This window comes from Prosopis cineraria, unplaced genomic scaffold, assembly GCF_029017545.1.
Source record: "Prosopis cineraria cultivar Desert tree isolate PC_DT_omini unplaced genomic scaffold, ASM2901754v1 PC1, whole genome shotgun sequence".
Taxonomy (NCBI): domain Eukaryota; kingdom Viridiplantae; phylum Streptophyta; class Magnoliopsida; order Fabales; family Fabaceae; genus Prosopis; species Prosopis cineraria.
The window spans coordinates 52,984,457-52,999,780 of NW_026555332.1; the positions used below are offsets into that span (position 1 = coordinate 52,984,457).

A 15,324-nucleotide genomic window follows, 5' to 3' on the forward strand; every position below is an offset into this window, starting at 1 on the left:
TTTGACCACTTTTTTCTCTCGACTATATTTAATTATTTAATTTTATGCTAAAATTCACTTTCAGCTATTAATTTATTTAATTACAATTCAGTTGTCTAATTCTATCATAAAATTTATTATTTTCTAAATTGTACGTTTGTGCAATCTTTTCTAATCCAACTGAAGTTTAACAATAAATATTGTTTATTTCCTAAGAAACATATAAAACTTGAGGGAGAATTACACAAAAGTCCTACTTAAGACAGTTAATTAATTCTCCCAACCTTTTCTATTAATTATTTTTTTTGGGTAAACAGTGGGGCAACAACCCAAGATATTAATTATTTTAATTAAATCGCAATAGAGGAAATTTTTTTGAATAATTTTTAAAATTTAAATCAAATTGAAATAAAGTAAAAATAAAGAACAAAAGAATGAACTTTTATCACGAATCAAAACCATCCACTCAATGAACCAACAAAAATGACACGGTATTGCTATTTCCTCATTCCTAAGACCATATATATGAGCTGATTGAATCGAATGAGTCTTCGAGAGCTGCAAATCTGATCATCTGTGAAGTACAAATGAAATTTAATGAAGCTATAGATCTTTTCCAACTATTCCAGAGATGCACCGCCAATTGCAATCTCAGTTCAGCCCGACTGAAATTTCTGACCATCCAAAAATGGCAGCATTTCACCTCATAGACTTTTACGTGAAAAATAAACCTGCGCCTCAAGATTCCGGACAAGTAATCTAAAGTGAAGATACGGCTTCTATAGCACTGCCTAATGGCCATGCTGCTTCAACGAGAGAATCCTGATATTTTACTTTCTTCACCAGTGTAATCTCTTGCCAGGGATCTAGGCCTGCAGACAAATGCAATCAGTCAGAGCAGGAAGATGGGCAATCAGTGCTCAAATTTTGTTGAGAACATCACAGGTATTCAACTATCGGTGCAAAACCTACCAAATCCATCAACAAGCAACGTATACTGATATACAAGATCCATGCATATGAACGGAAGATTCCCCTCCTCAACGCTTGGATAAGTGGATTTAGCATCCTCAAGCTTCGTTTCACAAGCTCGCTTCGCTGCATCCTCGAAATCCACAGGATGAACTTTGGCGACAGGTAAGTTTGGATCAGCAATACCAGCCTAAGAATAAAATTTCTTATTAGCAAAATATAGCATAACCATGCTACAAGGATTAAAGGGTAGATGCGCTTTCAGTACTGGTTCCATGATCAGAGAAAATAATAAAATACCTCAGCAGCCCGGTCAAAGAAAAATGAGGCGACAAAAAGATTTTTCTGACCATCTCCTCCTCCACCATTCCATATCCCACCAAAAGTGCACTTCATATGCGTGCATGTTGACTCATTAACTTTGAGAGCCTTGAAAACCACACTTTTACAGTCATTCAAGCTTGCGCCAGTACGGGAGGCTGAGGCCTTATATGACTTTCCTCCATAGCTGTAAAACCCTAGCAAGTAGGAAAAAAATACGCCTCTTTTGCATTATATGCTACTAATTGTGAAGAAAATACCTAATATGCAAATTTCCAACGATTCAGTTCTCAACACTAACTAAATTATTATGGGGAGGGGTCCCGGCATTGAAAAACCATAGCTATGCAGAAAGGAGAAACTATATTTACCATCAAACCCAGATAAGATACAAGGATTGTCAGAATCTTCAGAAACCTTTAAAATCTCTGCACGAGCTGCTAGTAATCCATAACGCAAGTAACTGAAAGCAAGATGTTCAATCTCTGTTAGCCATGGAAAATGGCAGTACCTGACTGTCTGTCAATCTATAACATAAATTATATGAATATTCTTGCCAAAGACAACAAATGTGGGAGGTTGTTAATTCTCCCTGAAACTGTCATATCATAGCGACTCTCATACTGGCATATCTTAAATCTAGAGTAAGAAGGAAACCTGTGGACATAGAGGTAATACTTCCTTCCCCTCAAGAACATCTCCCTAATGTATGGATCCTCCCCATCTGCTAGTTTGGGAGCCTTCACAGCATCAGTGTCTGAGATAGCATATGCCATTTGAACAGATCCACCACCAAGATCAACTACTCCAACTGTCTTTGAATATGTTTTTCCCAGGCTTCCCAGAAGATAGTTGATAGTCACCTAAAACAAACAAATGGCAAGATAAAGCTCCGTGGTTAATTTTTCAATAAACTATCAAAGAATAGTTTCTCATAAGACATGATTAAGGATAAATTGACTCTCTAGCCAAAAAAAATCTTGTGCCCAAAAAATAGAGACCAAATTTTTGAAAATTTGGAAGTATGATCGGTTCACATTGATATATAAGGAGTTTATCATTGAAAATTTAAAAATTTACAAGAAGTTTATTATTGATATACATTGGTATATCATTGAAAAATATAATAAACTAACCATAATACAAAATATAATAAATGTTAGGCTGTTTCTTTGATTTGGTTCTATAATATGAAATATATCTATAAAAGCCCCTATGCTTAATTTATTGTGAGACTTTAAGCTTCATTGGACTGCTCACAAGTCAAAGCTTATAATTAAGGATAATGCCCTACAATAACAACATTTATCATGGAAGAACAATTGACAAGAATTCTGATAGATACTTGGTTGTATGGGATACCAAATCCCATAAGTCCTATATTAGGTAGTATGGCAAGCTCAATGGCGTATTTAAATGGGTTAGTTCTCCTACCTCAATAGCTAGCTTTTGGGATAAGGTTTTCCATCCCACTTAGGTACTTATCAAATTCACATTCGAGTACTCCAAATGATCTAATGTACAATTAAGATTTAAGAATAACATGAAAGACTTTATGGCTAAGTTATTACCAATTAATTCTTTTCAACCCTTTTTCACATCGAACAATTGTTAGAACCAAGTAAAAAATTCTTTTTAATGAATCAATACAAGTTCTTCTAAAAGAGATAATTTTCTCTTGCAATAAAAATGGAAAATAAATAAAAATTCTGCTGCAAAAGGCTTAAGGAAGGCATTGTTAATAAAATGCAAATCTCTCTCCCACTCACTCAATCACTCACATTAAACGCACACTTGACCATCTTATGCTTTCAAGTTCAATAATCAATCATAACAAGTCTCGGATCAATACTAATAAACCTAAACTTTACATAGGCACTTAATAACTCTGAGGATTTTGTGACCTTTGATCAACCCCCACCTTATGGTGTTAAGGTGGTGGATGATGAAAGGAGATTATTTGAGAACACTACCTAGGTTGTAATCTTTTCACTTTATTACTATTTTCATTCAAAAAAAAAAAAGAGCTGCAATGTCATCCTTTTATTTGTTGGCAATGCCCCATTAGGTGATAGGCTGATGGCTGATGTGGTTAGTTTATCAACCATTGTTTTTCACACTAGAGTAGTATTACTACTTACTAATATCAATAAGTAAAATTTAAAATTTATGGGGAGCCATATTATTCACAAATCATAAACAATGGGGCCTCTCTCGGTATTTGTGCAGCTGTTTTTTTTTTCAAACTTTATTTACACATTTTATTGGGTTCCATACAATTTTGTTTTTATTCTTCCAATATGCCTCCACATATTTTAATAGGATTTAAATCTGAGGAAGACAAGTACAATTATGAAGAAACTTTTAAATTAATATATTTTCCATACATCATTGTAAGGGAAAAAAGAATAGTTGAGACTAAAATAGTATGGGAATATCTGAATTTATTGTAAATATTAGGATTGATTATTAGGGATATTCTAGCCTGATTATTAGCGATCTTTGTTGATTATTAGGAGTTATTAGCATTTATTAGTTTGTTTCTAAACTTTGTATATATATACTGGTTGTAATTCATACTTTAAGATCAATGAGAAACATTTTCTTCTCCTAAATTTAAGGTTTATTTTTTGGGATGGATCACATAGGGCTTCCTATATAGCACCTAAGGGCATTCATGTGGACCTTGGTGGAGCTTGTTTGGACTCTCATCGCCAGCCCCAAGGAGTTCAAGAGGTTTCGACTGGCCAAACACTGAAAAACAATGCCCAACAGCGGCACATGTGAGCTACATGCGCCACCACAACATTCTACACCAGTGCCGTTTGCACGGCGCTTGTTCCCCTGAGACAGGTGGCAACTGATTTTTCGATGATGATATAACATTTCCAGTCAAATCCTGTCCACTCCAGTGTCTAAGCACCCTTGTTTCGCATCTTCTTGATCATGTGTACTTGTTTCTTTACTGTGTTTGTATATTTGTAGGATTGTGGCTTTTGCACCCATTTTATTGTGAGAGTGTATTCCTATTTGCAATAATGTGGGTACTCTTGTGGGCTCTCTTGAATATAAGATGCACCATGTCTTGGTCTACACATATAGCAACAGTGGCAAAATGGGAGACCTTCCTTCAAGCTTTAACAACGTCACAAAATAAAATAATATGGATTGTTGATTCTGGACCTCAAATCATATGACTAACTGTCACTAGTTATTTACCACTTACACCCCGTATGCTAGGAATATTAAAGTAAAAATTGTAGATGGCTCTTTAGCACTGATCGTGGGAAAAGGGAGTGTTCAAATTTGAGACTCTATAGTGTTGCAATTGTACTTCATGTGCCTAAGCTTGATTGCAATTTACTTTTGATTAGCTAGTTGACAAAGCAATCACATTGTCATGCTAAATTTCCCCCATCCCATTGTGTTTCAGGACCTATCATATGGAGCAACAATCGGAAGTGCTAAGGAGTATGAGGAGCTCTACTATTTTGAAAGTATCCAACTGAGGGAGTACCTTATCGATAGTCGGTAACTTTGCATCTACCTCTAAAGTTAATGACTTTATGTTGTGGCATAAGAGGATAGGTCATCCTAATTTTCATTATCTTCAACGATTGTTCCCAACTCTATGTCCCAACCTGATATTAATGGCATTCATTGTGAAGTGCGTGAACTTGCCAAACACCATAGAACGTCATTTCCCAGAGCCAAATGCACACCCACCAAACCTTTCATAACTATTCATAGTGACTTGTGGGAACTATCTCGTGCACCCAGTTGCACTAAAACATGGTTCATTTCCTTTATTGATGACTACACTCGTGTTTGTTGGGTTTACCTTGTACGAAACAAGTTTAAAGCTGCATCCACATTCATGAATTTCTTTAACACGACAATAGCACCGAGTATTTTAACCAATCTTTGAGTACCTTCTTCCAAGTACATAGTATTGTGCATACCAATTCTTAAGCCTATACGCCTCAATAAAATGGGGTTGCCGAAAGAAAAAATCACCATATCCTTGACGTTGCTAGAACACTCATGTTTACTCGTAATGTGCCTAAGTTTTATTAAGGGGATGCCATTCTGACCGCAACTTACCTCATCAACTATATGCCCAATTGGATCTTATCCTTTGAAACTCCTCTCCACAAACTGCAAAGTAATTTCTCCACATTTTATTTCAAAACTACTCTTCCACTTCGTGTGTTTGGCTGCATAGCCTTTGTCTAAAACCACCAAAGCACTAAACTTGAATTTCAAGCCATCAAATGCATATTCATTGGCTATTCTCTTAATTAAAAAGGATACAAACGTTTTGATCCCGTTACAAAACACATATTCATCAGCCTTGATGTCACCTTTCATGACGCTACTCCATTCTATCCCAATTCTTCAATTCATGGGGAGAGAATAGGTGAATCTCAGACTTGGGAACAAGAACCTAACAAAGAACTAGTGCTTCTTGAGCTATGGTTTGAACCAATTGAAGTATTGAACCATTACTACCACCAACTTTTGAACCATTACCTTCATTTGTACCTTTACCTACCCTTCTAACAACATCTCCTCTTATACCACAACTTAAGGAACACAAGAAACCAAGAGCAGATGCAGAAAGACCACAAAGAGAAGAACTATCTGTTTACACTCAAAGAAGGATACTGAAAGACAGTGACCAACTTGTGTTTGAAGCACCAAGAGAGTTGAAACTAGAGGTAGCTCCTAAGGCAGAAACTCTTGGAGACTTAGATGATACAGAACGAGTAAGTAAATTCACTAATCTTGATCTTCCTATTGCTATGAGGAAGCAATCGTGTTCTTGTACTTTTCATCCGATAGAGAGGTTTGTCTTATACAATGCACTTTCTCCCCGATATCGGGCATTTGTTACTAATCTTGATAGTACCTGAGACTATACAGGAAGCCTTAAGCATCCTTGAATGGCGAAGTGCTATCATAGAAGAAATAAGGGCCCTAGAAAAGAATGGGACATGGGAGCTGGTTCAACTACCTAAAGGAAAGAGAACGGTGAGTTGTAAGTAGGTGTTCACACTAAGATAAAAGGTTGATGGAACTCTTGACAAGTTGAAAGCTCGCTTGGTTGTAAGGGGGTTTACCCAATGTATGGACTGGACTATGAAGAAACATTTGCTTCAGTGGCAAAATTGAATACAATTAGAGTTTTATTGTTTGTTGCAACTAATCTTGAGTAGCCCCTTCATCAACCTGACATAAAATATGCTTTTCTGAATGGAGAGTTGAAGAAAGAAGTCTACATGACTCTACCTCCTGGGTTTGATAAAGATAGGGAAAAACAAGTTTGCAAACTAAAAAAGTCTATACATGGCTTGAAACAATCACTAAGAACCTGGTTTGACAAGTTCTTAAGGGTTCTAAAGTCCAAAAGTTACAAGCAAGCCCTGTCAGATCATACAATGTTTGTTAAGATTGAGGGAAACAAGAAGTGCATTCTTATTGTTTATGTTGATGACATAATACTAATTGGAGATCACCTTGAAGAGATAAAGAGAGTGAAGATTGCCCTTGGCAAGGAATTTGAGATCAAGGATCTCAGAAAGTTAAAAATACTTCCTTGGGATGGAAGCTGCCCGATCAAGAAGAGGAATCTATGTTTCTCAGAGAGAATATATACTTGATCTCTTGACAGAGATAGGTATGTTGGGCTGCAAACTTGTTAAAACTCTCATTAAAGTTAAGAAACCAAAGAAGAAGCCTAAGGTAAATGAGGAATGTGAAGAAGAGGAGGAGGAAGCTGAAGAAAAGGAAGAAGTAGCTCATAAGGAGAGATATTAGGAGCTCGTAGGAAAAATGATATATCTCTCTCATACGAGGCCAGATATAACATTTGCTGTTAGTGTGATCAGTCAATATATGAGCTATCTAATGAAGAGTCTTATAGAGGCTGGCTACAAGATTTTGAGATATTTGAAAGGTACTCCTACTAGAGGTTTGTTCTTCAGAAAACATGAGCAAAAATCCATCGAAGTTTATATTAAAGCAAGTTAGGGTGGAACCTATAAAGATCAAAGATCAAAGATCAACTTCTAGCTATTGCTCATTTGTGTGGGGGAATTTAGTTACATGGAGAAGCCAGAAGCAAAGAGTTGTTTCAAGAAGCGATGTTGAGTTTGAATTGAGAGCTCTGGCCTAAGGAATAACGGAGGAGTTATGGCTAAAACGTGTCTTAAATGAAATACAAGTTGAAACAAGCTCACCATTGAAGCTCTACTGTGATAATAAGGCTGCCATAAACATGAGCTTAAATCCAGTACAACATGACAGACCTAAACATGTTGAGATAGACCGACATTTCATTAGAGAAAAAGTAGAAGAAGAAATTCTATGTTTAACTTATTTGCCTACAAAGTTGCAAGTAGCTGATGTTTTAACTAAAGGGTTACTTAGACCTGCATTTGAGAATTGTGTAAGCAAGTTGGACATTATAAGCATCTATGATCTAATTTGAGGGTGAGTGTGAGAATATTTGAATTTATTATAAATATTAGGACTGGTTACTAGGGATATTCTAGCCTGATTATTAGGAATCTTTGCTGTAATTAAGAGTTATTAGTATTTATAAGTTTGTTTCTAAACTTTGTATATATACTGGTTGTAATTCATACTTTAAAATCAATGAGAGAAACATTTTCTTCTAAATTTCCACAAATAGCACTCATCATGCGTACCCAAAAAAAAAAAAAAAAAGCACTCATCATGTACTTGGTTGAGACGGCACTACTTGGCCACGTCACCAATTAAACCCCACTCCCCTTCAAAAAACAATGAAATCTAACTATTTGGCCCAATTCACTCTTTCTTAACCCTTGAAGGCCTAAATTGACTGAGTTAAGACTAATAATGGAAGGGACTGATTTCTTCACATTTTAGTGTGGAAATTAATGACAACTTCTACATCAAATTATTTATAGCCATGTAAAATGAAACGTTATACAGGGACCACATTACACCTTATGAGAATTTACAATTATTACAAGTAAGAATTAAATTGGCACAACTTTCAAATCCCCACCTAAAAAAAGAAAAAGAACAAGGAGAAAAGCTGACACGATAAAGCTCAGGTGATAAATTGAGACCAAAATCATCCTACAGAACTAAAAATAAAAACCAGGCCAACAAAGTGAATCGTTTAGTTCTTTTCTTTTTTCAAGGGGAAATTGCATTTATCCACCCTAGCTTTTGCCCTTGATTCCAATGTCCACTCAACCTAAAAAAATTGCAATGGAAGCCCTGATCTTTCAATTAACTCATGAAAATAAAATGCACTCTTTCCAATGTAATTCCCCATTTTACCCTCTCTTCATTCATTGATGATATCACCCAAAAAATGCAGTGATTCCATCCCCTTCTTAATCTTCCTCACATCAATGATCCATCCCCAATACATTATTTAAGGGCAGCTGATATGGAAATGGTGGTATTTTATTAGGATAACCACATAAATGCAACAGACTGAGAGAGGTAAAATAGGAGTTCATTATGACTCAATAATAAATCAAACAAAAATTGAAATAAAACAAGGTACACATCACACAGGTGTGCAATATTTTTCAAACAAACTTACTTTTGGGGGGGGGGCAGGATTCAATAATCCTAACTGATAAAATTATAAACCATACCCATTGATAAGCACCTTCTTGGGTTCCATCCAGTACCGTAACTGCATCAGCCTCAGATTTTAGGGTGCTTCTTTCCCTAAGTAAATCCCTAACCTAAATTAATAATTTGAAAACCTTCAAAGTTAGCATAGCGGTTATAGCCTCCTAAACATCCAACATGATAAGATGTAACTATACTCACTGCTTGCAAGATTCTATCAGAAGCATCTCCTTCCAAAGCCCTCAAACCTGCCGTTGCCTGCATTAGCATAGAAATTCAATTATCCTCCAGTAACCCCGATGTAAAACGAATATATTTTGAAACAGCAATAGTACTATTGGTAGTGGCAAAGGGACGAGATTTACCCACCCCGACTTTAACGGGAGTTTTTGGACGTAACTCCCGGGGAACAACACTTTCTGCTTTGTCTAACAGGGAAATGAGGGAACCGGCGGCCTCCTGGGGATTCTGAGCGTATGCACTCAAACCTGGTTTTATCTACAATAGACCAATTAAGGGAGTCAGCAGTAAAGAGAATGATAAATGATCATTGACGCAAACAAGTGCAAATTGCGAAGGCACAACAGACATAACGATGGCACCTGCTCAAAAAGCTCAAGATCTTGGCCAATGTGAACGAGATCTAAATTGTGGTTAAAATGGAAAACATGTACACGGCTTCCAGAACTACCAGCATCGAAGATAACGGCGTAGGAATTAGAGAGTTTCTGGTCGGGGTTAATTTTACGATGAGTGAGAGCATAATCCTGAATGAATTCGTTGGAAGAGCTTGCAGGCATTAAGTAGAGTACAAAAGTGATGAGAAGGAGTGCAACGGAGACCACCAACAAAATGCTTCGGAACCTGTAGATCTTATCGGAGAAAGACTCTTGCCGACCAGGGCGCTTGAGCATTTTGCTAGATTCGAATTCGGGCAGGTGCTGATCGGCGGAGTAAGACGGTGGAGAATTATTGCCCTGCCCTTCAAAAAGATCAGCCGCAGATGGCGATCGGTACCGGATCTGACCGTTCCCAGTGGCAGGGGGACCCTTCAACTGCTTGGGCTCTGGTAGCGAATCCAGCTCTGAGTCTTGAGGTTTTCTACAAAGTGATGGAAAATGATCTATTTATGAGAATTGAATAACCTGAAAAAGACGAGCATGTGAAAACGTCGTCCAAACCAATGCAATCGATGCGAGCAGACACCAAAAGAAAAATGCCCGTTGATTATGGGGGAAGAGAAGAAGATAGTGATGCCGACGATGAGGAAGAGATGAAGACAATGGCCAGTGAAAGAATTCAAGTTTTTAACTCTCTTTCCCTGTAGTGAGAGAAATGTTCTTTGTGTGTCAGTGTCCGCGCCCTCGAATTTGTTACATGTAAGATGTAACAGTAAATTGTGATGAAAGAAACCGAGTCAGGTATCCAAGTTGGACTCGGATGCGCCCATTCCGGACCCGAGTTAACTTCCTGTTTCTTTCCTCTTTTTTTCCCTCGGAACCCGAGTTAACCACTTTACCTTTCCACGACGGCTTTCTCGTAACAAAAATTTAAAAACGGAACAATACAAAATAACAGATATTTAAAATTTAAAATAATAATAATAATAATAAGAAGAAGAAGAACGGCTAGTTGTAAACAGCCCCACGGAGCACTCCGACCAGAAACGAAACGTGTTGGGGGTTAGGGATTGAAACGGTGTATAAATTGCCATCACATTTTGGGCAACAAGGAGGGAAAATAACAGACCAGACAAGCCTGGCCTTCTGGGTGTAGTCACAGACTCACAGACAATTTTTTTTTTTTTTTGGTAATTTTTAGGACCTGGTTAAGAACGAAAATAACTAATTCTGGCATCGTGTCATACGTAGAATCACTCATTAAATATGTTACGCCATTCATTCCACAGGAAAAATCGTCATAAATTCTTAACCAATACAAAATACCCGAGGGTATTAATCAGCTAGAAAATATGTCGTAATTGGCAGGTCAGGTTGGCAGAAACGATCCAAGTTCAATGGTTAATTAAGTGTCTGTATCTGTGATAGATTGATTATTGACATTAGAGTTGAGTCCCATAAAAAGGTTCAAAAGGATATATATATATATAAAGCATGAATTCAGAACAAATATATATTGGCAAAACATAACATGTTATTGAACGATCAGCTGATTGCTAGAGTCCCAACAGCAGCAAGTAGCAAGAGAGGTGAGAAGGAAGGAAAGATGGAAAAAGAAAGAAAGAAAGAGGTCCCAACCCAACGAATAAACATGGAGCTTATCAATAAATGAAGCTAACATAACCAGATCTGCCAGACCTCTTCAGGCTTTCTTCTGTTTCTCTACTGGTGCTGGTGGGGGACACAAGATCCGAAACACCCAAGCAGCAACTATTGCTCCAATGAAGGGGCAAATCCAGTAAACATAGAATTGGTCCCATGTATTGTGCCAGTTGTTTACATATGCCCAGCCAAAGGCCTGCAAACGCCAAAAACTCAGTTATTCATTACCCGTGTATGCATATACGTATATTTATGTATGTATCAGATCCTGAGGGAACGGACAGCATCGCATCAACTAATACTGATTGACCCAAAGTCAGACAGAATGAAAAGAAAAACAAAGGGGGAGGGGGGAAGGTTAAAAAGGGTTCTAAACTACTAATTAAACTGCAGGAGATGTATCCGGGAGTAATAAGAAATTTTGGGAAGAAAGTTGCAAGGCAGAGTGACACTGAAGGGCTGATGTCCACTATTAAGGGTGGACTTTTGGGGTGCTTAGATTCAAGCTAAAGCAATTTGCCTCTGCATTATTTACCTCTAGCTCCAGAAATAATACAAAGAATTTAAATAAATCACAGCTTAGTTGACATCACTAAAACAATATTTATTTCCAATGGGATCCGAAACGGACTGGCTGAAATATATTAATCACAATTATATCATCCATCAATTCAACATCAACATTTGTTGTAAAAATAAATCAATTAAGGTTGGAGCAACTCAAGCATTAAAAGAATGTTTACGGTTGGCAAAATTAAAAATCAAAAGAATGTTTAAGAGTAATATCAAATTTGAGAAATAAAATTTCTTAACATCACTGACAATGCTATCAGAAACATTATCTCTGGATCTTCTATACTTTACATATGTGGACTATTTAAAATTCATGGTTTAAAAGATGAGGAAGTTCCATTAAGGGAGTGGAGGAGAGGCAAATGTGATTGCCTTCAGACAAATAGAGAAATAGTATAAAGATAAAGAGAACTATAGTCAATAATTTTTGAACGGCTTAGTCACGTAATAAAATTTAAATAGCTCTAAGTTGTTCTTTTTCCCCTTTTTTCCTGAAAAGATAGTATGACAAGTGGATTTGGGTTATGTTGCACAAGAATATAATATCCTGTGCATAAACCGATATCATAGGTAGGTAATTATCTACCCCAGTTCATCATACTTCGTCAAGAAAGAATTGCAACTTCTATTGCATAAACAGACAGAATATGAAACACAACTTCAATTATTACATCATGGAGAAAATTCATCAAGGTTATAAAGTGATCAAGCATTTGTCCACAAAATTCACTGCTTCACACAAGTAGCAAAGGCAATGTCAATGGCATAGTAAGCTGTCACAAGACAAGCAGAAACTATTTAACCCCAAAGAAGTCAACTGTGCTTGGTAGAGTAGCTATAACTCTTTTCTTCAAGCATTTTCCTCATTTTGTCATTTCCCGGTTTTTACTCTCATTCTCCATCTTTGATTCAAGATCAGGCCTTAAAAAAAATAAATATTCTCACACGACACATCACAGAAAGAGAACTTTATTATCCTTATTTACAACTTCAAAACAAGACCGGTTGAACACCAGGACTCACCAAATCCTATTACCTTTACACCATATATTACAAGAAGCCAGGCCTGGATTATACCTGGATATACTATTCACAGGAACAAAGTTAAAATAACAAATAATTGAGGCATATAAAAGAGGGTAGAAGGAGCAAAAGAGGAATAGAAAGATAACATCGAGTATTGCCTTAGACTGATCTTCGTGATCATTAACGCAACACGAGGAAGGAGAGGGGAGTACACAAGCTAACCCCCTGATTTTCTATAAACTCAATAAGACTTGCACCTTTGGAACTAACAAATGTGTGACAGAGACAAAAGTGAGTTGTTGTCACGATCTATGATTATATATCGATACAAAAAATTGTCTCATGAATAGCAAGATGCAAATCCACAGCCTTTTTACTGCAAGTGATTAGTAGTGTTTCTTGAACAACAAAAGAGTAGGACCTATGTAAACATTGTTGTACGGAAATTGGAAAACATATTTATCAATATTTTACTATAGAACCCATATTGAATTCATATCACACCCTCCTACATTTAGATATCTTATCTCCCCATTTATCCCCATGGACGTTTACATGGGTGCCTTGCTTACTAACAAACTTCAACCCATCCTCCTACAACACGTTATTTCCATGTAACAAAAACTTTCAAAAGGAAGTCACACCATACATAACAGTATGGAAGGTTGGGACATGCAAGGTGAATACATCTATGAATGGTATGAAAGAGGGAAAAAAAATATAGACGGAATAAAATATTTTGAAAACAATGAACAAGGAGTCGCAATAGTAAAACAACAAGTCCCTTTTAAAGGTTATCAAACAATATTTGTATTACAAAATTCAGAAGCTAACGAGAAGATGTGATCACTCACATTGGCAGGATTCATGGAGGGCCCCGTGTAAGTAGAGCCAGCCATGACCAGAACCACGGTAGACACGGCCAGCAACCAAGTCTTCAACAATTCATTACGAGGGCCCCTGAGTATGATAAAAAGAACAGCCAGAGTGATCACAAATGTCAGAACCCCTTCAGCCATAGCTCCAGTATGCAAATCAACTTTCAACGATGGTCCTCCAATCATGTGCCTGTATTTCGGCGGTATCACCTCCAAAATTGCCAAAGCACCCCCCGCAGCACCTAACGCCTGTGAATCCAAAGATTCAAATCAGCTATCGAACATTTCAAAACACTCGTTAATTCACTTTGATATCTTAAATTTCCTCTAAGTGGGAGGACAAAATTAACGGAATTCAACCAAGGCAAGATTCAACCACATCAGCAAGGAAAAAAAAATCTAGAAATAACCTGGGCAGGAAAGCGGAGAGCCATGGAGAAAAGGGTGTCAGAGCCGAGACCAACGGCATAAAAGGCAGCAGTGCCGGTGGGGTTGAAGGTGGCACCACCCAAGACATTGCCCACGATGGTGAAGATAAAGACAAGGGTAAAGACAAGGAAAGTGGTGACGAAAATTGATGCGTAATTAAGACCATTGAAGGATAGATGCTGAAGACCAAGTGATGCTGTTATCGCGCTAGTGGCTAATCCAAGCGTGGATGCGCAGAAGACCCACATAAAGGTGAGCACTGCATCTCCAATCGCGGCCTTTATCGGACCAAGCATGTTGCAATATCGCTGCTTTTACCTTTTTCTCGCTCACTTTCTCGACTATTCCCGCTATTCCCTGAAAAGAGAATCTCTGCAGAAAAACGACGGGGTCAAAAGAAGAACGCTTTTTGAGGTCGCCCGTCCCTCTCTCTGCGTCAATTGGCAACAGAGGGAGAGGCTTAAGAATATTGGGATAAGCAAAAAAAAGCATGAATTGCCGTTCGATGGAGGTGTTATATAATATATTAATTAATAATAATAATAATGCCACTATTCGAGTGACTTACCTAATCCCCGGGGAGAGATGAAGGGTCCGGGATAAGTTCACCAACGAATGCATTTCAATCTCATACTTTTTAACCCCATAAAAAATAATTTTGATATCTACTCTAAATATAAATATATATTATATAATTTGAAACGGTAGGAAATCTGACTGCTTTTTTTTTTTTTTTCGTTAGAACTTGAAAGGAAATACATTTAAGTGCCGTCAATATATAAAAAGTTTATTATTTTCTAATCACGAATGATATACCTTTTTTTTTTTATCAACATCATAAATAATATACTGACTTGCTTCAGATTTCGTGTTTCGCGTAGGCATTCTTAACTGGTTAAGTATTAGTTAAGAAAATTTTTCAGAATTTATAATAAAAAGTACCTTCCATTTTACAAAATATTTGAGTTTCTTTTTTATATAAATAAAAGTTAAAATAAGTTGAGTTCTAAAAACTCATCAAACCAGTGAGTGCTTTCATATTTAAAAAAAAGTTAAACACATATTTACTGATTATTCACTAATACATCCCCCATGAAATTTGATCCCATAATTTCATAGCTTTTGAATCAAATACTTATCAGTTAAATTAAATTTTGTCAGGAAAATATATGATTTTCCAATGATTCATGGATGCGCGATCGGGATGATCGCCAACTGAC

The 15,324-nt window shown here is 36.9% G+C and overlaps 2 protein-coding genes across 3 annotated transcripts; both read right to left on the reverse strand.

Annotated features, from left to right (window-relative positions):
- Nucleotides 1–399: 399 nt before the first annotated feature.
- On the reverse strand, nt 400–10,315 carry LOC129309924 (apyrase 2-like). 2 transcript variants are annotated; one of them, XM_054951699.1, is made up of 10 exons: nt 10,098–10,315; nt 9,519–10,017; nt 9,286–9,414; nt 9,118–9,174; nt 8,937–9,029; nt 1,930–2,135; nt 1,644–1,735; nt 1,252–1,469; nt 952–1,141; nt 400–851 (listed from the first exon to the last, which is right to left on the reverse strand). In XM_054951699.1, exons 2-10 carry the CDS (start codon nt 9,828–9,830, stop codon nt 739–741), a joined length of 1,410 nt encoding a protein of 469 aa, XP_054807674.1. In that variant the 5' UTR covers nt 9,831–10,017; nt 10,098–10,315; the 3' UTR covers nt 400–738. The 2 variants fall into 2 exon arrangements, with proteins under 2 accessions (XP_054807674.1, XP_054807664.1); XM_054951689.1 differs by having other exon boundaries at nt 9,519–10,315.
- A 737-nt stretch (nt 10,316–11,052) lies between these two features.
- Nucleotides 11,053–14,578, reverse strand: LOC129309931 (aquaporin SIP1-2-like). Its single transcript, XM_054951713.1, has 3 exons — nt 14,086–14,578; nt 13,652–13,924; nt 11,053–11,394 (listed from the first exon to the last, which is right to left on the reverse strand). The coding sequence occupies exons 1-3, from the start codon at nt 14,398–14,400 to the stop codon at nt 11,239–11,241; spliced, it is 744 nt and encodes a 247-aa protein (XP_054807688.1). The 5' UTR covers nt 14,401–14,578; the 3' UTR covers nt 11,053–11,238.
- Between the last annotated feature and the right edge of the window lie 746 nt (nt 14,579–15,324).